Source organism: Rhinolophus hipposideros (genome assembly GCF_964194185.1).
Source record: "Rhinolophus hipposideros genome assembly, chromosome: 3".
NCBI classification, from domain to species: Eukaryota; Metazoa; Chordata; class Mammalia; order Chiroptera; family Rhinolophidae; genus Rhinolophus; species Rhinolophus hipposideros.
This window is the reverse complement of record NC_138049.1, coordinates 105,351,686-105,373,211: the sequence shown is the minus strand read 5'-3', so window position 1 is coordinate 105,373,211 and position 21,526 is coordinate 105,351,686. Positions and strand designations below refer to the sequence as shown.

Sequence of the window (21,526 nt, the reverse complement as noted above, 5' to 3'; positions counted from 1 at the left end):
GCGGGATTTAGGGTACAGTGGGAGGGGAGAGGCGGGCCTGGGGGTCACTACCTCCCCCCATCAGGTCTCCATAATTACTTCCCCCGCCCCGCCCCGTGTAATTACAGAGCGGGCCCGGGGCAGGGGTATTTATAGACAGAGCTATAGATAGCGGTTAGAGACCTGCGACTCGACGGCCGCAAGGGGAGGGGTGGGGGCGCCGGGGACAGGGTAGAGACAGAGGGCGCCGGCGTCGGGGCACACTGGACAGACTGACAAACCCGCTAATCGGGTCTCAGGAGGTAAACATGGGGGCACGAGGTAAGGGAGTCCAGGAACCCAGGTGGAAAGGCACCCAGTGGAGAAACGAGGACAGTCATTGCTAGTTGGAAGTATGGGTAAACGAGGTCACTCAGGGACACGAGGCCGCCTCCAGGCGGGCAACGCTTGAGAAGGCCGCGGCGCCCCGCGCCCAGTGAGCCCCACGAACGGGCACAGCGCCGGGTCTGCCCGGAGCCCGCGGCCGGAGAGGAGACGGCAGCGTGGCGAGGCGCCGCCGCCCGCTGGCGCTAGGAGGGCGCAAGCGAACAAGGCGCCTTTGAGAATCAGCGCCCCCCTTCCTCCTCCGGCCGGCCCCGCCCCCAGGCTGGCACACCCTCTTCTCCCCCTCCCCGACAAAGCGTGCCTTGTGTCCCCCACCCTGTGCCCGCCCCTCAGGCCCCAGGGAACCTCCGCGGCGGTGTCAGCGTCAAGGGAGCGCGTCCGGAGCTCCCAACCGGATACCCCCCCACACACCCCAGCCCGATGCAGCGCTGTCCACCGCCTAACAGAGTCACCTCAGTCCAGAAAACAGCGATTTTAATTTGAAAGCGACTTTATATGTGAGTGAGAGAGGGGGGAAAAGAAACCCGAGAGAAGAGTTGCGGGGCAAAAATCATGCAGCCCCAGCACCCCATCTCTGCGGGCTGGCCATCCCCCCTCAATTCTCAGGCCAGGGTGCTGTGTCTCCAGCCTACACTGTGTGTGCCCAAGGCTGGGAGAACTGTGAAAGGGGCAGCCGGAGGACTACTCACCAAACCACCCCCTGCCGGACCCTGCATCCGAGCCCAGGCCCCTCCCCCAAGTCAGACAGGGAGAGATGGGAGGAGGGGGTGCGAAGGCCAGTGCTTGAAGAGCCCCAGGTACAGAGCATCTTGGGGCCTTGCCTTTCCCAAACACCACCTCCACCACTGGCGTGTCTTAGTCAACCTGGGCAAGTACAGTACTTCTTTGAGCCTAACTGCAAGTCTCTATCCTCAGAGGAAATTAAAAATAGCAGATGGGTTCCTACATCTCCACCCACCCCCTAACCACCACCACCTTTTCATTTTTCAGTCTGACTGCAGGAGGAGGTCAAGTATGAGAAGGGACTCTGGGCAGAGCCTCCCTCTCCCATCTGCTTGGTTAAAGGAAGGCCTGGCAGAGCCCTACTCCCATGTCTATCAGTTTGGGGGGCCTGCCCCCCAATATCCATCTCCGGGGTAGTTCCCATATCCAGTCTTCAGACGGCGAGCTAAGTGAGGCAAGATGAGAAGGAAGCAAGGTCCTGGGAGCAAGGCCAGTGCTTTGTGCTAGGGGAAGAAAATCGTTCCAGGCAGAGGGTGAGAACTCACCCCAATCATGGCCGACCTGTCAAATTTAGAGACTCCAGGCCACCGAAGGGAGAGGTCCAGCCCTCACAGGGACTGGGATCCCCTCTGACTTGGGATATCAGGCAAACCCCTTGGAGGTTAATGCACCCCCTTGGAGGTCTCTGTCCTGTCCTATAGTTCTCACCCCACCAAGATTCTTAAAAACACGGCCCCTCCCTTCCCCCCGGGCCCAAGGCTTGGAGTCCCTCTCGGATGTGCGCTCATCCAGTGTGAGAAGCACCAAGTTTGGGTATGGGCTCAGGCCAGCTGGTGGGGCGCCTCCAGCATCTCCATGAGAAAGGTGTCGATGGGGGTGTCACCAATGAGCTTGAAGAAAAACAGATGCTCTAGACACTTAAGGCCGATGGACCTGAGGGCAGGAAGACGCAGCAGCAGCTTGGCAAACCTGAGGAGCGGAGGGAGAAGTGCGGTGAGAACAGAACCACACGGGCCCTGAACACACTCGTCCCACCCCCTACCTCCACATCTGTGGGGGCCTCGGTCCCCACAATCCCTCACCCCCACAGCTCCTCTCACCGTCCCTGCTGCTCAGGGTATTTCTGTTTGCAATAGGTCTCCAGTGACGCGTACACTTTCTCCCGCAGGACCTCCACCTCGCTGGGGTTGGAGAGGCCCTTGGCATCTGGAATGGCAGGGAAGAGAGGAGGAAGAAAAAGGCAGGCAAATACAATCAGGACAGACGTGCAGATGAGGCCCACATGATGTCCTTTTCGGGCCCCATCTATTTGCCCTTCTCCAGATACCTGGCAAGGGAAGCAGGGCACTTGGGTTTGTGGGGTGGGGTCAGAAGGGGAATGTATCAGTGGAGGTGGGTTGTGCTCGGTCAGCTGGGAGATTTCCGGGCTGAGGGTCTTACTGAGGGGATAGCTGGGTAACTTAGGAGTCTCCAGAGAAGAGGAGGCTCAAGGTGGCCTTGGTCTTGAGAGATGGGGTACCCTCCTCTTACCTGGATTAAACAGAATGATTGCCCTCAGGCAGCCAAGCTCTGTCTTGTCCATCCTCATGTCACGCATTTTGGACACTAGCTCTGTCAGCACCCTGGAGAGGGACCTGCAGGTCACTCAAAGGTCACAGCTCAGCCAGCCTTGGACACGGACCAGCCTATAGCCCCACCCCCTCTACCTACAGGTCAGCCCAGCGCAGGGCCACTGACCTATCAAAGATGGCTCCCACGCCTGCAGAATGGGCTGAGTTGCGGTGCACATGAAGACCTGTGGCGAGGAGGATGCCATCTCGCACATCAATGGATCGGTGGGAGAAAGAGGCAATGAGAAGCTCGTTCCAGCCTGGGTGGGGGCAGCAGGGGTCAGGAGCCAGAGATCAGGCCACGGGACGCAAAGCACCAGGGGAAGAGAAGAAGTGGCAAGGTCAGTGAGCTTGGCTCCCTGAGTGTGCGACTGTGCACTGGGGGTCACTGAAGGTCAGGTCAAAGAGGGATCAGCTGTCAGGAGGTCAAAGGGGTCCAAGGTCACTGACCTGCCCGTAGCAATATGACCTGGTCATCCAGAGGCAAGGAGGAAAAGTGTGGGATCCTCTTCGCCCACTCGACAAGCGTGAAGAGCTGTTTGTCAGCTGCCTGACAGATGTTAGTCACAGGGTCATTTGGCTGCAGGGAATGGGGGGTAAGCGTTATGGGAGGTTTGCAGGAACACTGGGAGCCCCCCCTCATAACGAGTTTTTGACACCCCCTCTTACTACATAGTCTCTCTTCAAGCCCCATCTGAACCAATCCCTCTAAATCAGACTTTCCTTCCGGCATTCCGACATTTATTTGGGACAACCAGTGCGTTGTTCTGGGGGTGGGGACAGAGAAAAACTATCACACCCACCTCAGATGTTTGAGAGACCTTGTTTGGCAGCACTTCCAGTGCCCAGAGTGTTAGGAGGGTTGTGACGGGAAGGGGAGGGGGAGACAGAACAGACCTAGGCTCCTGGCAACCACCCCCCATCAGGAAGGACAGTGGATTGACCCCATCACTCACGCTGCTGCCGCTACCCCCGGTTCCCCCAGGACCCTCAACGCCCTGGTCACTCTTCTGCTCCACAGCAAGTTCTGCCTCCAGGATCCTGTCCACAGGCATCTCCTCGGGGGCTCCCCCAGCCCCCTCCCCATCCCCGTCCTTGTCCTTCCCCCGCTGACGCTCCTCCTGTACCGCTGGGGGAAAGAGGGGAGGAGAAAAAGTGGCAAGTCAGCAGCCAGCCACGAGGAGGTTCTGAAATGTCCTTAGGGCCTCATCAGGGTTTCATGGCCCTTAGGAAACATTTTTAGGAACTGGGGAAGTCACTAGAAGTAACAGTGGACTGGGGGCAGTCAGGAAGCAAGGGTTATAAAAGGGCACGTAAATAAGCCAAGAAGGGAAGGAGAGAGTAAAGGAATTAGGGAGAAAACTACCATTTAAACTGAGGGCCTACTACACACTAGGAAATGTGCCAAGCACATTTTAACAGTCCCTCTACTGTAACGACCCTGAGAGTTCTCGCTGTCATTTTTAAAGATGAAGAATATGGGACTTAAGAAGTTAATGGCCTGTCCACGTTCACACAATACACGTTAAGTCGTACATCTGAATCCAAGTGTACCTGACTGCAAATCTTGTGCTTGTCTAACTCAACAAAGAGGCAGTATAAGGAGCACTGGCCTGGGTCTTCAGAAATGTGAGTTCTGCCCCCAGCCCTGCCATTCTTTCGTTGCATGACCTTGGGAAAGCTAGGCCTCAGACTCATCTTCTCTAACATGAGATTTGATCATGATACTCTCTAAAGCATGCCTTAGAATTCCAGAATCAGACGGAAAACAATAAGATAAAGATGAGAGAAGGCAGCCCTGAGGTCTTCATCAAGTCTGTAGCTTAAGCGAGTAGAATCCCAGAGCTTGGAGGAGAGACCAGAGAGGGAGCATTGAGACCAGAGAGGGAGCATTCAGGTTAGAGAGCGACACAGAGAAGCCCATCATGCGCAAGGGGACTTATCCTACCCTCACAGCACACTAGGCAGGGGTCACACGTGCAGGCCACAGGGGCAGAAACATTAAGAAGGAAACTCAAGGGACCTGCCAGGGGTAACAGCAGGGCACCAGGAAGAAGAGCTGATGAGGAGGGGAGACAGAAATCGAATATCGCCCTCTGGAGGAGAGAACAGTCCAGCCTTTCTGAGAGGTCTGCGTGTGGTGTCCTGCAATCCTCCCTCTTTCTCCTCCCTCCTCTCCCATGGCATCCACTGGGAAGGCTGGGTGCGGCAGGCGCTTACCCTCCCGCTTCATGCCCGTGGCCAGGCACTTCTGGTAGCGGCAGTACTGACAGCGGTTCCGCTGGCGCTTGTCCACCGTGCAGTCCTTGTTGTCCCGGCAAGAGTAGGTCAGGTCCTTGCGAATGGTGCGTTTGAAGAAGCCTTTGCAGCCCTCACAACTGTAAACCCCATAGTGTTTGCCTATGGGGGGGGGGGGAGCAAGAACATTGCTGCATGTAAACCCCTCACCATTAGGTCTCTTGCTAACCTCCCTCCAGCAAAGTTTATCTACTTTGCATTTGCCAAATAGAGCTGGGGAACCAGGACCTGAGAAATGGTCCGATCCCACTCTTCCCTCGGATCACCACCCCCCATGTGCGCTTCAGACTCTTTAGCTCTCATTGGGCCTCCCTAGCTCACTTGCTCCAACAAAACCCCATGAGCCCCTGGGAATTCCACAGGGGATGGGACATGGCACTCTCTCTTCCTCTCTGCTGGTCCTCTGAGCCCCATACCTGAGCTTCGGTCCCCGCAGATTGCACATAGCCGTTTGCCAGCCCCAGGGCCACCTGGAGGGGGTGGACAGTGCAGGCCCCGGACCCCTAAGACTGGTGGCTTCACATCTTCAGGGGGGCCAGACCCACCCCCAGGGAGCGACACTGTTGAGTTAATCTGAGATAGGGGAAATAGGGAGGTCATGGGGAGACTCACTGGGAAAGAGAATCTCTGAGGTGATGGAAATCATGCCCTAACACCTAGGCAGGGCCCTGCATTGCACATCCCAGGGGCATCATTACACTGCAGTCTGTGCGAAGGGCTAGCACAACCCAGAGATTCGACATACAGTTTCCCCTGAAATTATGCAACACAGTAGCCCTGAAAAGCATGTATCTCAGAAGGGCAGATGGGACCAAAAGGGCAAAGAATCACTGACAGAGGAAAGGGACATCAGGAATATCAGGATTCTTTTACAGGGTTGGGGACGAAGCATGCACTGAAAGATCAGTCACCTCCGGAAGGGCAAGGGGGTCTCACAAGGACCACAGGCCTGCCAGGATTAGAGGTCTGGAAGGTCAGTGGGCCATGGGGAAGTTCACACAAAACTCTGGGGTCACAAGGAAAACAAGGAAATGAAAGTGGAGAGGCAGTAAGTGGGTCACAACCTCTCACCTGGGGACTGCTGACAGGCCCGGAGAATCCTGGGGGAGCTGGAGGGGGCAGACCAGGGGACCCCATGGAAGAGCTGATGACTGGGAAGGGGGAGCCCAGTGGGGGGGGTGGCATGGGGGGTGGGGGGGGTGCCCCAGAGCCTCCAAGGGATGGGGCTGCTGAAGAGGGTAGGGGTGGTCCAGGAGGAGAATGGGGAGGGGGCCCCTGGGGAAGGGGATTTGGGGAGGAACTGTCTGGGCTTCGGGAATCTGAGGGAGGGGTACACAGAGGCACAGAGACACACAGACAGGAGAGACAAAAAGAGAAAAATGAGTCTTCCATCATCCAACTGAAGACTTTCTTTAATCCCCCCTGCACCCCATCATACCCACCCCATCCCCAAGTCCAGACACCCTGTTATCACACAACAGTGTAACTTCTAATAGTGGTGACAGGAGGGAGTGGTGACAAAAGAGAGGAGTAGAGCTCCAGCGAGGCAAAATTCCAAGCACTGTACGTGGTCACCCCAAGCCAGCTGCCCAAGCCAGTCTCGTGTGGGTGGGGCACCACGTGGGATGGACCCTCCTTCCCATCTTGTAGCCAGAGCGTGCAGGGAAGAGAGATAGGCGGAAGAGACCTCCTCCTAGGACGCAAGATCTGTCTTCAAACGTCCAGAGTCCTCAAACTCGAGGACTCGTGTCCCACGCCCAGGCGCTCCGGTGTGCAGGGACACACGCGGCCATGACTAGGAGGGCGGAAGCTTCCTCTTCCCTCGCCGCCCCGCCCCGGGGGGAGGGCGCTAAGGCCCTTGGGAGGGAGGGGACGCGTGTTTACAAACAAGGGGGCGGGAGCGCCAGGGAAAGATCGCCAAGGGAGGGGGGAGGGGTTGCAGATACCGCGGTCACTGGCTCGCGGGTCCGTCCGCTAGGACACTCACCCCGCCCGCTGTCGCCCATCCCGTCCCGTCCAGCCTCCCCCGGCTCCGGCTCCGTGGTTTGTTGTTCTCCGGCTGCCGCCGCCGCCGCCGTCGCTGCGGGATCCAGCCAGGGCCGTCGCCGCCGCCACCGGGACGCGACCCCACAATGCATTTCTTTTCGCACCCCCACCGGCCCACACTGCCCTGCGGCATGCCGCTGGGGGAGGAAGGGCGGGCGAGCAGTCCAAGACATGATTCCTGGCTGAGTGTAGGGATACCGAAGAGGTACCAGAGATTCCCAAGGTTTTATTGAGGGGCTAGCTGAGCACGAGGAAGCCCCAGAGAAAGACTGGCCTGAACCGGGTCGAATTAAGCGCTTCGCTCTGCTCTATACCAAAATGACAGCGCCGATGTGGCAGCCATCTTGGTATAGACAGGAAGTCTCCGCGCTAGTTCCCGCCCCCTCATCTAGTTGGAAACGGAGGAGGCGGTCTCCTCCGTCCCTGTTGCGGGCCTCGCCCAGCCTCCCCTCAAATAACCTCCACACCCACGCATGCGCGCCAGGGCATGGCCGCTTCGCCTCTACCTGAGTGCCGCCATATTGGTAAAGGTCCTGGGACGGAGGTAGAGCGGAACTTCCTGTTCTCGCGGGAGCTAGAGGCGGGAGTGCCACGTCCGTGCAAACCGGGAAAGAAGAGGATCCCGGAGCCGGTGAGAATTTCCTACTTTTCCCTCCCGTCCTTTCCAGGCCTTTTCCCCCACTTAGTGGGTCATAGAGACGAGGACCCAGAGAGTCCGTAAATTGGTGAACAAAGCCTAGAGTAGTGTGCCGGGGGCCCTGCATCCGGGAGGCGGGTCGGGATAAACAGAACGAGTTTGGGGGCAGAATGGAATGGGGGAGAGGCCCATAGACGTGGACGGAGGGCGCGAGCGGAGTAAAGCGGACCCGGCATAGGTATAGAGTTGAGGGTCAAGTGGAGTCACTGTCTCTGTTCCTCTGGTCAGCGTGATGACCAGCTACCTGAGGGCCTCCCACTGGGTGGCCTTGGGACTGCTGACCTGGGCGGCCGTGGGGCTGCTCGTGGCCGGACACGAGGGTCATGACGATATGCACGAGGACTTCCATGGCCACAGCCACTCACATGAGGATTTCCACCACGGACACAGCCATGCCCCTGGCCATGGCCACACTCACGAAAGCATCTGGCATGGGCATACCCACGGTCACGACCACGGACATTCACATGAGGATTCGCACCATGACCATAGCCATGGCCACCCCCATGAGAGCCTCTACCACAGAGGACATGGACATGACCACGAGCACAGCCATGGAGGCCATGGGGAGTCTAGGCCTCCAGGCATCAAGCAGGACCTGGACACTGTCACTCTCTGGGCCTACGTGAGTCCCCAGGGGATGGGGAGAGGGGTTGGTTCTGGATTGTTGGGAAACTCCACACCACTTGAACCCTGACTCTCCCTCACCAGGCACTGGGGGCCACAGTGCTGATCTCAGCAGCTCCGTTTTTTGTTCTCTTCCTTATCCCCGTGGAGTCAAACTGCCCCCGGCACCGGTCTCTGCTCCAGATCTTACTCAGTTTTGCTTCTGGTGGGCTCCTGGGAGATGCCTTCCTGCATCTCATCCCTCATGCCCTGGGTAAGTAACCTCAGACTTCTACCTCAAATCTTAACATTATTTTATTGTTTGGGCAAAAGGGGTCTTTCCCCTTTATGATCTTTGACCTTCCAATGTTCTTCCAAATATTAGGGTATTCGCTTATCTGGCCTTTTCTCCTCCTTCTTCCAGAACCTCATTCCCACCACCCTCAGGAGCAGCCCGGACATGGACACTCCCACAGTGGTGAGGAAGGGGCAGGTGGAGACAGGGATTGGAGTGCTGGGGAAGGTCTACCCTCCGAATTCTTCTGCTCTTGCACTTGAGGAGGATAAGTCTGGAATCCACATTTCCCTTAATGTCTCAATGCCTCCATTTCCAGGCCAGGGCCCCATTCTGTCTGTGGGACTGTGGGTCCTTAGTGGAATTGTCGCCTTTCTTGTGGTGGAGAAATTTGTGAGACATGTGAAAGGAGGACATGGACACAGTCATGGACATGGACATGCTCATGGTCCCATACATGGACTTGGAAGACAGGGTGAGCCAAGGAACAACTTTCCTGAAAGCCACCTTGTTTGTCTCAGAGTCTCCTCGTCTTATGGCTGTTAGATGGGAGGGGACTTCCCTTTTGAGGACATATCAGGTCTCTGTTCCCCACTCTTAACCAACTCCTTTCTTGCCTCAGAGCGTTCTTCAAAGGAGAAACAGAGCTCAGAAGAAGAAGAAAAGGAAGCAGGGGGGTCTAGGAAGCGGCGAGGACGCAGTACAGGACCCAAAGATGGGCCATTGAGACCTCAAAATGCTGAAGAGGGAAAAACGGGTTCAGGTGAGGGCCAGGGTTGGTAAGAAGCATGGACAAGGGGCATCATCATGAGCCCCATAGGATGTGTGCTGTGCGTGGTAGCAGGTATCTGGAAAAGCCTGCAAGGCTAGCTTTGCAGTAGTCTCTGCGGGGAGATGTGGTAATGGCTGGACCAGGGATGGACGTGACGGAGCCTCTCATTGCTTTGTCTTCCTTTCCTCCTGTACAAGACCTGCGTGTGTCGGGGTACCTGAATCTGGCGGCTGACCTGGCACACAACTTCACAGATGGTCTGGCCATTGGTGCTTCATTTCGAGGGGGGCGAGGATTAGGGATCCTGACCACAATGACTGTCCTGCTACATGAAGTGCCACATGAAGTCGGCGACTTTGCTATCTTGGTCCAGTCGGGCTGCAGCAAAAAGCAGGTCGGTGATGATGTGCACCAAACATGGGGGCCTCCAGTCCTTTACCCCCTGCTCAGCCACCCCTAACCCGACTGCCTCTCCTTGCTCCCAAACAGGTCATAGTGTTATTGATAATTAATCTTCTAGAAATCAGGGAGAGGTTCTGGTTCACTGTCCTGTCGCTTAGTATTTCTTGAACTGGGGTCCATAAACCATCTGAATGGTTTTGGTATCTTAAGATTTTTCAGAAAGTGTCTATTCTAGACTCCCCTCTTTTGTCCATACTCTTTTGTTTCCAAAGACATGCACCCTACCCATATATTCCTGTACCCCGCCCCCCAGCCACGTCTAAACCACTGATAATCTTCAGGTATTGATAAATGCCTCTGTCTCTTTTCTGTCCACCAGGCAATGCGTCTGCAACTACTGACGGCGGTAGGGGCACTGGCGGGCACCGCCTGTGCCCTCCTAACTGAAGGAGCGGCAGTGGGTAGTGAAGCTGCAGGTGGGACAGGTCCTGGCTGGATTCTGCCATTCACTGCAGGTGGCTTTATCTACGTAGCAACTGTGTCTGTGTTGCCTGAGCTGTTGAGAGAAGCGTCACCACTGCAGTCACTTCTGGAGGTGCTGGGACTACTGGGGGGGGTTGTCATGATGGTGCTGATTGCCCACCTCGAGTGAGAGGTGGGATAAACCACCCCCACCCAGCCCCGAACTTCTGACCTGTAAGTCTTCGGAGTTTGTGGTCTGTGGAGGTTGGGGCCCTGGCCCGGGATATCTGCCAAAGGAAGGAGTTTTCGCATCCTAGGGAACTGGTGACTTTAGCATGAGGGCTAAGGTTTAGCAGTCCTATAGGGGCTGTAGAGATGAGAATGAGAGACCAGAGGAACTACAGTGTTGGGTGTGTGCTGACCACGTTATTGGGTTTGGGGCTAAATGGGGCCATGAAGAAGGCTGGAAGAGACCAGTGATGGCAGCCTACCCCATGTCTCCAACCCGTTCTCAGAGGACCAAGCTGCCACACACAGGCTTCTCCAAGGTCCTCCTCTCTTCCTCCCACTTGTTGGTGGAGGCTTCAGGGAAGACCAAAGCCCTGGACAAAAGGGGCAGCTGGAGTCAAGGGATAAACATCAATTTAACATCAATCGTGTATCGTGATTGGGGGGAGGGCGTTCGTTGCTAATCTTGTGGCCTGATTTTTTGTTTTTATTTTTTTATATCACTGTTTGAATCGAGGGGGTGAGGTGGTGACCAGAAATAAAGTCGTCGGATCTTCCGCCCTAAAGGCAGTCTTTGTGTTTTTTGGAGGAATGGGGCTTGTCTCCCAACTCCCTAAACCCCCAAGCAGTTGTTTCTGGCCACGCCCCCGCGGTGGGAGGTCCGCCTGTGCTGGTGGCCACGGATGGCCTAAAGCTAGTAGGGCTATGATAGGCCTGGCTCTGCTCTCGCCACGCCCCTTCTGCGCTCGGATTGGTTGTGTGTTGGGTGTCCGCCCACTCGCAGCCAGCCATGGCGACGCAGCTCCGGCTCCGCTCCGCGCTGGCACTGGTCACAGGTCGAGGGGGTGCTCTCCCAAGGCGGTTTGGGGTGCGGGAATTATATCGGGGAGCGCGCCCTCGGACTCTGCAGCTGCTGTGACCCCTGTCCCCCGGGCCGAATTTTACTAACTTTGCGCCCTGTTAACCTCTGACCTCCGCCCACTCCTCCCCTCGCCCCACCTCGTGTTTTCTTCCACCGCAGGTGCGGGTAGCGGCATCGGCCGAGCCGTCTGCATGCGCCTGGCCCGAGAGGGGGCCGCTGTGGCTGCTTGCGACTTGGACGGGGCAGCGGCACGGGAGACGTTGGGGCTGCTGGGCGGGCCAGGGAATGTGGAGGGGGTGCCCCGCGGGGCCCACGCTGCTTTCCAGGCTGACGTGTCTGAGGCCGTGGCCGCTAGACGCCTGTTGGAACAAGTGCAGGTGAACGCGAGCGACCTCTCCCCCTTTAAAGTGTTCACACTGCCTGCACCGCCCCTGGCTCTTTTCATGGTTTTTTGGTGTGTAACCTCCCTCTTCCATAGGCCTGCTTTTCTCGCCCGCCATCTGTCGTCGTGTCCTGTGCGGGCGTTACCAGGGATGGGTTTCTGCTTCACATGTCTGAGGATGACTGGGACAAAGTCATAGCCGTCAACCTCAAGGTGGTGACCTCTGAACCTGTGACTTCTGGCCCCTCTAGCCTGGGAAGGGAGTTGGAGGATGACTGTCACCCCAGCTGATCCTTTCTGTCTTGGTACTCTGTCCTCATTAGGGCATCTTTCTAGTCACTCAGGCTGCAGCCCAAGCCCTGGTGTCCAGTGGTGGTCGTGGCTCCATCATCAACATCAGTAGCATCGTAGGCAAGGTCAGGTTGAGTTGGGCTGAGAAGGCATAGAGTGGAGAACCTCTCCTTGGAACCCCTGATACATCTCAGATCTCTGCTTCGCCTATAGGTGGGGAACATGGGACAGATAAACTATGCAGCATCCAAGGCTGGAGTAATTGGGCTGACCCAGACTGTAGCCCTGGAGCTTGGACGGTTGGTCAGACACCTGGGGGTTCAGGGGGTTTGGCTGAGGTATGTGGGAGCTCTGAGTGAGGGGTCAGTGTTCAGTCCTCTCCAGAGTCAGCAGCCACTCTCCCTTTCACAGACATGGGATCCGCTGTAACTCTGTCCTCCCGGGGTTCATTACAACACCCATGACGCAGAAAGTGCCACAGAAAGTGCTGGACAAGGTAGGAGGCCATGGGTGCAGGGCAGAGAGCAGAACCATTCAGAGGTCCAGCCTCTCTGGGCTTGAGAGAGAGAGAATACTGGGCACAGTTCCTGAAACATAGTAGGTATTAAATAAGTGCACAAGGAATGAAGACACACAAAGGGTCACAGACTCAGTCTACAAAAAAAATCCAAAAAGAAACTTGCAGCCACATATGAGTGTTTCCTTACAGGTGACTGGAAAGATCCCAATGGGACATTTGGGGGATCCTGAGGGTGAGCAGTGAGTGGGGAGTGGGCCCTGGGGAGGGTCTTGAATGAACAGATCCCAAAGTCTGGTATCTGAAAGGGTCCAACCAGGATTGGTGGTTGGTGTGTGTGTTTTGCGGGGAGGGGGTGTTTCTGGTGGGAGATGATGGCTCCTTTGGATCTATGGGAGTGAGCAGGATTCTGCCCTCTCCTCACTGTTCCCATAGATGTGGCAGATGTGGTCGCATTCTTGGCATCTGATGACAGCGGATACATCACGGGTGCCTCAGTGGAAGTCACGGGTATGAGGCCATCATGGGGAGGGAGAGGGCAGAGAAATGGAATCCAGATGATTTGAGAAAGCAAGTGAGGGGAATCTGGAGCCGCTGAGGTTAGGGCAGAAGTTCCCGAAGGCCAGGAACAGAAGACGACCCTGTACCCCCCAGCCCATTTGTTTCCACCTACGCATCTATCCAAATGTTTCTGCCCCTCCTAGGAGGTCTTTTCATGTAACTCAAGGACCCTGGATCTGCTCACTCCCCATCACTCTGCCCGGCCTCCTGCTGATGAGGACTCTGCATTCCCAGGCTACAAAAGGGGTGGCAGTGTATGGCTCAGGAATGCTGAATATGGGAGGCAGGGGTGCTTGTGACCCCAATAAATTCCAAATCCTCTTCCCTGCCACCTCCAGTTCTTGTGTCCAAGCCCTCAGACCCTTCCCCACCTCCCCCTCCTTTCCCTTTACCAAAGGATTGTTCCCTTTCACTGCCTAGTCTCCCAGGGCAACCCCCGCCGCCGGGTGTGAGAGGAGAGAGTGTGTGTCACTGTGTATGCGTGACACTCTGGGTCTTTTTGGAGGGAGGGGTCTGCCCCATCCCCTTCCACTATTCCTGCAGCCCCAGTCCCCTCCCCCCAATACCCTGGGTCTTTATGGTCCCCAAGGGTGATTTGTTCATGGCCCCATCCCGGTGTCCAGCCTGGCCTTGGGAGGGGGTCTTGGAACAGGTGGCCCTCCCCCAGCCCTCTCCTTTCTCTGAGTACCCCCTCCCCTTTCTCTCCACCTTACAATAGCTGCAGCCGGCCTGGGGTCGGATGGGGGGGATTAGGGGAGGGGGCCAGGATTAGGGGAATGGACCAGCCGATGAAAGGGACTGGAGGAGAGTAGAAGGGAGGGGGCTGGGATAAGGAGGAGGAAGGGGAGGGGGTCCGCGCTAATCGACTCTGGAGCCCACATAAGGACTGGCCACGGACTGAAGGAGAGGACAGGGAAGTAGGGGGGATCTGGGGGAGGGGGCGAGGGGACCCATTGCTGCCTTGTCCCAGAAACAGGCCACCCCCTGGCAGCTGCAGCCCAAGTCCGGGAGCCCCAGCTCAGGCTGGAGGAGACGGGACGCCCATCACGGTTTCTCCCCCCCACCTCCCCCGCCGTATCCCTCTCATCCCTGCCTTCAATTGGGATCGCTCTGCCCCTTCCTCTTCTCTTTCCTCCCCGTCCCCTTCCTTTACTGCCAAGTCCTAGAGGAGGCCTCTGCCTGCTTCACACTCCAGACATTCGGGCCCTTGTGCCCCTCCACCCGTGCACACCCCCTCCCCGATAGGGGCCCCATCTTGTGTGTGTGTCCCTGCTTCCGCGTGGTGTCTCCATTCCCCCGTTCCTCCTCGCGCCTCCCTCGCGCCTCCCTCCCCCGCCCCGGGCCGCGGCTCTTGATTGTCCAAACGCAATTCTCGAGTCTCTGGCTCCGGCCGAGAGTTGAGTCTGGACGTCCCGAGCCGTCGCCCCCACACCTCGAGGGGAGAACGGGTCGGAGGGTCTAGGGAGAGCCAAAGCGGAGGGTGGAGCAAGTCCCCAGGGTGGTAAAGGGAATCCCGGGCACATCGGGACTAAATTGAATTCACAGGACGAGGACAGAGGCGGCAGGGAACCCTTCGCAGCTTTTATTCCCCGGAATCCCGGGCTGGGGCTACGGAGTGTGCAGGGATGGGGAGCCGTTCCCCAGAGCCGCTAGGGGACGCGGAGTGGGGGAGGTGGCCCTTTTACAATCCCCCGTCCCCTCCCGGGGTCCGAGCGACCTCAGGCCCCGCCCTCTGGAGCGGAGGCCCCGGGTGGGGGCCGAGGGAAGGGAACTGTGGCTAAGGCTGTCTGCGCCGGTGCTGGGCCGGAGGCGGAGACCGCGGTCCCCACGTGGCGCTGGACTCCAGGGACGCCGGCTCTTCGCCGGGGGCGGGAGCGTCCGGAGGGCGGGGGAACCCCGGCGTCCACGTCGCGTTCCACCCGCTCCGCGAGTGGCGGCTGACGTTTCCCCAGGCGGCGGGGAGTGGAGTGGAGGGGCAGGCGGAAGTGACGTAGGGCCCGAGCGCCCGGGCTGAGGCGGCGGCGGCGGCGGCGGCGGCGGGAGCTGCTGTCTGGGCAGCGCCTGCGGACCGAGCGAACTCGGCCAGGAGCCGGGGCCCAGGGCGCGGTGCTGCGGCGGCGGCGGCGCGGACGGCGGGAGCCGGGTGAGGGGCCGGGCCGGCGCGGGGGCGGCAGGAGTGGGGGGGGCTTTAGAGAGGCGGGGTCTGCGCGAGGGCGGCCCCCTTAACCCCGGCCCTCCCCTTCCCCCTCTCCCCAGCCCTCCACTCCTTCTCCGCCTAGGAGCCCCGGCGGGGGGCTGTGCCCGGTCACCATGACGACGCCTGCGAATGCCCAGAATGCCAGCAAAACGTGGGAACTGAGTCTGTATGAGCTCCACCGGACCCCGCAGGTGACAGGATCCTCCCTGCACAGCTTACTCCCTCTCCCCAAGACCCTTAATCCCCAGACCCTCTCTCACAGCCTCTTTTCCTTTTTTTTGCCCCATTCTACCGACCCTGCCCGATTTCACAGTCCCTTGATCCTACCTTTGAATCACCTTAACCTTTTAAAAACTTTCACATTTATTTCATTTACTCCAAAACAGCCAGAGAAAGGTAGAGCAAATATTACTATCTTCTTTTGAAAGATAGTAAACGGACAGAAATTATCTTCCGTGTTCCTCAGTATAACGTCATAGATCAGTGCCTGTAAGACTTACCTTGGGAGTTTGTTGAAAGTGGAGCTTTCCAGCCCCCCGCCCCCGCCAATATTCTGATACTATAATGTGACAGAGCCCCAGAGTCTGCGTTTTTAACAGGCACCCTAAAGGATTCTGGTGTAGATATTACCAGGATCACACTTTAAGTCTTCCCCAAACCACAAATCTGTGCCACTCCCACCCCCCAGGTGTCTCTCCCAACTTCAGATCCTCCTATTGCAAAGCTCCTATTCTTAATTAAGGAACATTCTTTCTGTTTTCCATTTTCTCCAAGTCAGTGGCCCCCTCTGTCTGAATTACCGTCTTCCTCAAGTGGCCAACAAGGGTTACCCAGATTCTGCTATCTCAGTGTCTCTCAAATCTCCCATTTCATAGACCACTTGTTTCTAAAACTTTCCCCCCCAACCCACCACCACCTTTCCACTCACCAATGTCTCCAGGAAGCCATCATGGATGGCACAGAGATTGCCGTTTCCCCTCGGTCGCTGCATTCAGAACTCATGTGCCCCATCTGCCTGGACATGCTGAAGAATACGATGACCACCAAGGAGTGCCTCCACCGGTTCTGCTCTGACTGCATTGTCACAGCCCTGCGGAGCGGGTAACAGGAGGGACACCTTTGTGATGGGATAAAAGGTACAGGGCTGAGATCTCAGTGCCCTGGCAATTGACTGCCCAGGGCTTTCTCTCTCCTTCCCCAGGAACAAGGAGTGCCCTACATGCCGCAAGAAGCTGGTATCAAAGCGATCCTTGAGACCAGACCCTAACTTTGATGCTCTGATCTCAAAGATCTACCCGAGCCGGGAAGAATACGAGGCCCACCAGGACCGCGTGCTCATCCGCCTAAGCCGCCTGCACAACCAGCAGGCGCTGAGCTCCAGCATTGAAGAGGGACTGCGCATGCAGGCCATGCACAGGTTCGGCCCGAGAGACCGCGGGGCTGGTGGGACAGATCCAAGGGCCACATCCCCAATGCTGGCTTTGTGGCCTGCCAGCCTAAAAGCTGACTGCAGCCTGATTGGCAGGCCTGGAAGTCATGGATAGAAATTGCCAACTTCTTAGTTAGCAATGGGCACTACTGTTCTTCAGAAGAAGAGAGCTCACCTAACTTTCTGTAAGTTAGAACAGTAGAGGGATTTGGGCATAAGCTCCGGATTCACACTGTTGGGGATTAAATCACCTAGGCCAGCACCATTCAGTCTTTAATGTAGATCCAAATCACCTGAACGTCTGGTTAGAAATGTGAACTCTGATTGAGTAGGTCTAGAGTAGGTCTAGAGTTAGGCCTGAGATTCTGCATTTCTATAAGCCTGCACTGGTTCTTAGACCCTCCTTGACGAGATGAAGGACTGTGATGTCAAACGAGTTATTTACTCTCTCAGCTGCAATCTTGTCAGCCATAAAACAGAGATGAAGTAATTATCTTCCTAGTAAGACTTGTAGTATGAGAGCAATCAAGGCAAACCACTTAGCATGTGCCTGACAAAGTTAGTGTTTCATAAATATTAGGTGTCATTAAGATTCCCCTGATCTCAAATCTATGAAGTTTGAAATGTAAACCCCTTATCCTTGATGCTTTCTAACGTCATCCACTTTCTTCTGCAGGGCCCAGCGTGTGAGGCGGCCAATGCCTGGGTCAGATCAGACCACCACGATGAGTGGGGGGGAAGGAGAGCCAGGGGAGGGAGAGGGGGATGGAGAGGATGTGAGCTCTGATTCAGCCCCTGACTCTGCCCCAGGCCCTGCTCCCAAGCGACCCCGTGTAGGGGGTGCAGGGGGGAGCAGTGTAGGGACTGGGGGAGGAGGCACTGGTGGGGTGGGTGGGGGTGCTGGTTCTGAAGACTCCGGTGATCGGGGAGGGACTCTGGGAGGGGGTACCCTGGGCCCCCCAAGCCCTCCTGGGGCCCCCAGTCCCCCAGAGCCAGGTGGAGAAATTGAGCTCGTGTTCCGGCCCCACCCACTGCTCGTGGAGAAGGGAGAATACTGCCAGACTAGGTGAGAGCCCTGTGTTTCCCCAGACCCCTGAGAAACCAAAGATCACACATAGGCTTCCATCAGAAGTAGGGTTTGTACAACCCAAGAAAGAAACCCTAATGCAGAGGCCCCTTTGGAAAGTCCCCTACTTCCCGTCTCCATTTGTGGCTTCCTGTACCCTAAATATGCTCTCTTTCCCACTCCAGGTATGTGAAGACAACTGGGAATGCCACAGTAGACCATCTCTCCAAGTACTTGGCACTGCGCATTGCCCTTGAGCGGAGGCAGCAGCAAGAGGCGGGGGAGCCAGGAGGGCCTGGAGGGGGTGCCTCTGATGCTGGGGGACCTGATGGAGGTGGTGGGGAGGGTGGGGGTACCAGAGGAGGTGACAGCCCTGAAGAGCCTGCCTTGCCCAGTCTGGAAGGTGTCAGCGAAAAGCAATACACCATCTATATCGCCCCCGGGGGCGGAGCCTTCACGGTGAGCCTTGGAGGGCAATGGCATGGGGGAGGGGGTAGCCTGGGGCCATGCACAACCGTGACCCTGACTTCTAACTGAGCAGCGATCCTTCCTGTGCGTCTCCCTCTCCCTTCTATGTCCTTTCTTCTCTCTCAACTCCATGTGCCCTGTTCTACCCCATCTCTTTATCATTCCTGTTTCTTTTCTCTGCCCACCTCTTCATTTCCTTTACCATCTTCTCCAACTTTATTTTCTCTTCCCCTGCCTCTCTCTCCCACTCCCTCTGTAGACACTGAATGGCTCGCTGACCCTAGAGCTGGTGAATGAGAAGTTCTGGAAGGTGTCCCGGCCACTGGAGCTCTGCTATGCCCCCACCAAGGATCCAAAGTGACCCCACAAGGGGACAGCCAGAGGATGGGGACCATGGGGTCTCCCTGTGTTCTGGCCCACCACCCCAGCTTCTTTGTCCCCTAGTGCCCCCCAGCCCAGCCAGCCAGCAAGAGGACATAAATGAGGACATGTGGCTTTTATACAAAGTATCTATATCAGATTCTTCTATATTGTACAGAGTGGGGCATGCACCCCCATCTACTACCTTTTCTATTTCCCCCAACCTCCCATCTACACAAGACGTTGGATAAGGTGAAGAACCCTCCTTTCATGCCCTCATACCAACAACAAATTTACTTTTTTTCCTCTTTGAAATCTGCAGTTCTGTGTCTTTATCAGGGGCATACTAGAAGGGGGGAAAAAAAGATTGGAGAGGAAAGCCTAGGAATCCTGTAGAATCAGCCTTGGCAGTGGGGAAGAAATGTCAAAAGTTATTCAAGGTGTGTAATTCCCATTCTTCTGAACCCCCAAAGCAGCAAATGAGTACAAAAGTAGGAATGACCTGTGGAGCTGGAAGAGACAGGATGAAGAGCCCAGGGGGTGTGAAATCAAATCCCAGACTTGCTCCCTAAATCCTGAGTTGCTGAGGCTGAAATCCAGGGTTTCAATACCACAGGGAAAGCTGGCAAGGGGCTCGAGAGTAAGGCATGTAGAGGTGGACAGGGCGGTGATGTTTGCAAGGGGAATAACTCCTCGCACTACAAGATGCTGGTTCCTATAACTGGGAAGAAAAGAGGGAGGGAGGTGGGGAGGAATGCGAGACCCTCCCGGCTCCACATCCCACCACCCGGGCGCCTCCTGGGGACAACAGTTCCCAGGAGAACTGAGCCTTTCCCCCAGGCCCAGCCGTTGGCAGTGGAGGGAGGGAGAGGGGGCCGCCTCCCCCCTCCCCGTGTGTTGTCTCGGTGCCTGTCCAGACAGTGGCCGGGAGCTGAGCGGTGGGGTCAAGTGAAGCCTTTGCTCCTCTGGACCTCGAGTTGCGCGGGCGGGCGGGGCCGGAGGACAGGCGCCTGGCTGCATACCCTGTCCCGGGCAGCGCGGGGAATGAGGAGGAATCGCCTGTCCAGAAGAAACATGCTCCCTGTGCCCCGCTTCAGCCTCTCTGCCCCTCACTTCCTGTTTCCGTTGCTCTTCGTGCCCCCACCCTGATCCGCCCCAAATTCCTGCGGTTGGCTTGGTTCTCTGTCCTGCGGGCAGAGGAGTTACTCTTGGTCTGACCCGCAGACCTCACCGCTACACCCCCCCCACACACACACACTCCACGCTTGGAATTTCTCTTGTTCCGCTCGTTCCCAGTACCCGCAAAACCGTGGGCGCAGGGGGCGTCCTACAGCCCCGGCGAGTACCGCAGACCTGGTGGGTGACCTGGCGCTCACCCCAGAGATCTCTTGGCCTGCAGAAGTAAGAAACACCCGCTCTACCCTCTAGGAGACCCTTTCTACACCCGCCTCCCCGGGACCTGATCCCGGGGTGCTGGGGGCGGGGGGAAGGTGGGCGTTGCGCCTGGAATTTCGAGGAAGAGAAACGTGCGGAGGAGTCAGGAGAGGAAGCCGGTATGCAAAGCACTCAGCTTCTCCTGGTTCCAGGGAGCGTCAGCCCCTCACTCTCATCATTCTCCCCAGCCCTAACAGACCTGGCAGCTCTTCTGTCTGTTTCCCACCCTCTCGCTTCACTCTGAACAGCCCGCGGCTCCTCTATCCCTTCTCAGTCCCCAGTGGACACCTTCGCCCCACTCTCCACCCCAACTCCTCACGTGTCCCCTGGTGCCTGTCTTTCTCAGTGAGTACTCTCTTACTCTCCTCTGCCCTCCTGACTGTGAACTTCGCAGACATCCCTGTTTATTTATGTGACACCATGGGGGAGACACACAGAAGTGCTGCCCTAGGTAAGTCTCCTCTACCCACCCACCGGGGGGTCGGTCTCCCTCCTCAGTGCGTGCAGAAGGAGGTGTGGGAGAAGCCTGAGCAGCTCAAATTCTGTTCCACTCTTGGCTTCTCTGAGTTCCTTCCCCAAGTAGGTACTTCAGCCTCTCAACTAAGCCTATATGTATGGGTTAGGCAAAGTGAGAGATATTGACAATACAAAAGAGAACTGGGCTATTTTGACTGGGGCAAGATTCATGTAGGAAAATAACTAACAATGCAAAGGAGCCAGGTACAGAAAGAAAGGTTGATACTAGAATCAACCTGACCTGGGCAAGAAGGAATTAAACTTTAGGTAAAAGAATCGCTTGGGAGACCGCTACTTAGTTTCACCCTTTCTGGAAATATGCATTGAGTCCGCCATGTGTCAGGGACTATTCTGGGACCTGGGTGTTACACACAGACGCATGATGTGGCTCCCGCCTTCCAAGGATTTCATCTAGGGGTGTTCATGGGGAGCATGCCAATACTGAATCCAGCATCTAGTCCTATCAGTAGTATCCACTGTAGTACCCCTCAAGTCTGCCCACTCTTCTCCAGCCTCCACCTCCCTGGGCCAGCCGTCCCCTGGACCATCGGGTTCTCCTTCTCCTCCCAGAATTTTTGCAATAGCTGGGAATGGTCTGTAACACACGCTGCACTCCTAAGTAAGAGACTTTTTTGAAATGCAAATCTGATTGTTTCAGGCATTCTGCTTAAGCCTATTCAATGGTTTCCCATTCATCTAAGCTAAAGATGCAAGTCCTTAACCTGGCCTCAAAGGCCCTGAGAGACCTGGCCCTCCCGGCCTTCCCAGCCTCATCCCCCACCTGTCACTCTGCCTAGCACGCCTGAGTGCTCCACTTCCTATTCACGTGTGCTTCCTCCCTCCAGAGCCTTTGTACAGGCCGGACCCTCCGCCTGAAAGGCTCCTTCTTCCATTTCTCTCAGCAATTGGCGCAGATCTCAGCTTCTCTACCTCACCCTCAG

At 56.7% G+C, this 21,526-nt stretch overlaps 4 protein-coding genes across 11 annotated transcripts; 3 read left to right on the top strand and 1 right to left on the bottom strand.

Annotated features, from left to right (window-relative positions):
• Positions 1–819: 819 nt before the first annotated feature.
• LOC308493068 (retinoic acid receptor RXR-beta) lies at positions 820–7,426 on the bottom strand. Of its 2 annotated transcripts, none has more exons than XM_081038746.1 (10): positions 6,982–7,426; positions 6,066–6,313; positions 5,411–5,567; positions 4,917–5,096; positions 3,653–3,825; positions 3,147–3,276; positions 2,824–2,956; positions 2,617–2,708; positions 2,187–2,292; positions 820–2,055 (listed from the first exon to the last, which is right to left on the bottom strand). In XM_081038746.1, the coding sequence occupies exons 1-10, from the start codon at positions 7,211–7,213 to the stop codon at positions 1,908–1,910; spliced, it is 1,599 nt and encodes a 532-aa protein (XP_080894872.1). In that variant the 5' UTR covers positions 7,214–7,426; the 3' UTR covers positions 820–1,907. The 2 variants fall into 2 exon arrangements, with proteins under 2 accessions (XP_080894872.1, XP_080894871.1); XM_081038745.1 differs by having other exon boundaries at positions 2,617–2,720; positions 6,982–7,406.
• Positions 7,427–7,522: 96 nt separating this feature from the next.
• On the top strand, positions 7,523–11,071 carry LOC308493078 (zinc transporter SLC39A7-like). Its single transcript, XM_081038761.1, has 8 exons — positions 7,523–7,671; positions 7,966–8,362; positions 8,449–8,617; positions 8,768–8,821; positions 8,958–9,113; positions 9,261–9,401; positions 9,608–9,804; positions 10,192–11,071. The coding sequence occupies exons 2-8, from the start codon at positions 7,970–7,972 to the stop codon at positions 10,462–10,464; spliced, it is 1,383 nt and encodes a 460-aa protein (XP_080894887.1). The 5' UTR covers positions 7,523–7,671; positions 7,966–7,969; the 3' UTR covers positions 10,465–11,071.
• Positions 11,072–11,278: 207 nt separating this feature from the next.
• On the top strand, positions 11,279–13,445 carry LOC308493084 ((3R)-3-hydroxyacyl-CoA dehydrogenase). 7 transcript variants are annotated; one of them, XM_081038780.1, is made up of 9 exons: positions 11,279–11,338; positions 11,524–11,741; positions 11,843–11,959; positions 12,091–12,162; positions 12,251–12,336; positions 12,449–12,533; positions 12,747–12,789; positions 12,990–13,064; positions 13,259–13,445. In XM_081038780.1, exons 1-9 carry the CDS (start codon positions 11,293–11,295, stop codon positions 13,273–13,275), a joined length of 759 nt encoding a protein of 252 aa, XP_080894906.1. In that variant the 5' UTR covers positions 11,279–11,292; the 3' UTR covers positions 13,276–13,445. The 7 variants fall into 7 exon arrangements, with proteins under 7 accessions (XP_080894906.1, XP_080894905.1, XP_080894907.1 ...); XM_081038779.1 differs by having other exon boundaries at positions 12,070–12,162; positions 13,259–13,439; XM_081038781.1 differs by lacking the exon at positions 12,091–12,162 and having other exon boundaries at positions 13,259–13,440.
• Positions 13,446–15,107: 1,662 nt separating this feature from the next.
• Positions 15,108–18,947, top strand: RING1 (ring finger protein 1). The gene is made up of 7 exons (XM_081044362.1): positions 15,108–15,258; positions 15,372–15,503; positions 16,253–16,413; positions 16,514–16,729; positions 17,418–17,807; positions 17,993–18,266; positions 18,535–18,947. Exons 2-7 carry the CDS (start codon positions 15,426–15,428, stop codon positions 18,634–18,636), a joined length of 1,221 nt encoding a protein of 406 aa, XP_080900488.1. The 5' UTR covers positions 15,108–15,258; positions 15,372–15,425; the 3' UTR covers positions 18,637–18,947.
• The last annotated feature ends 2,579 nt before the right edge of the window (positions 18,948–21,526 follow it).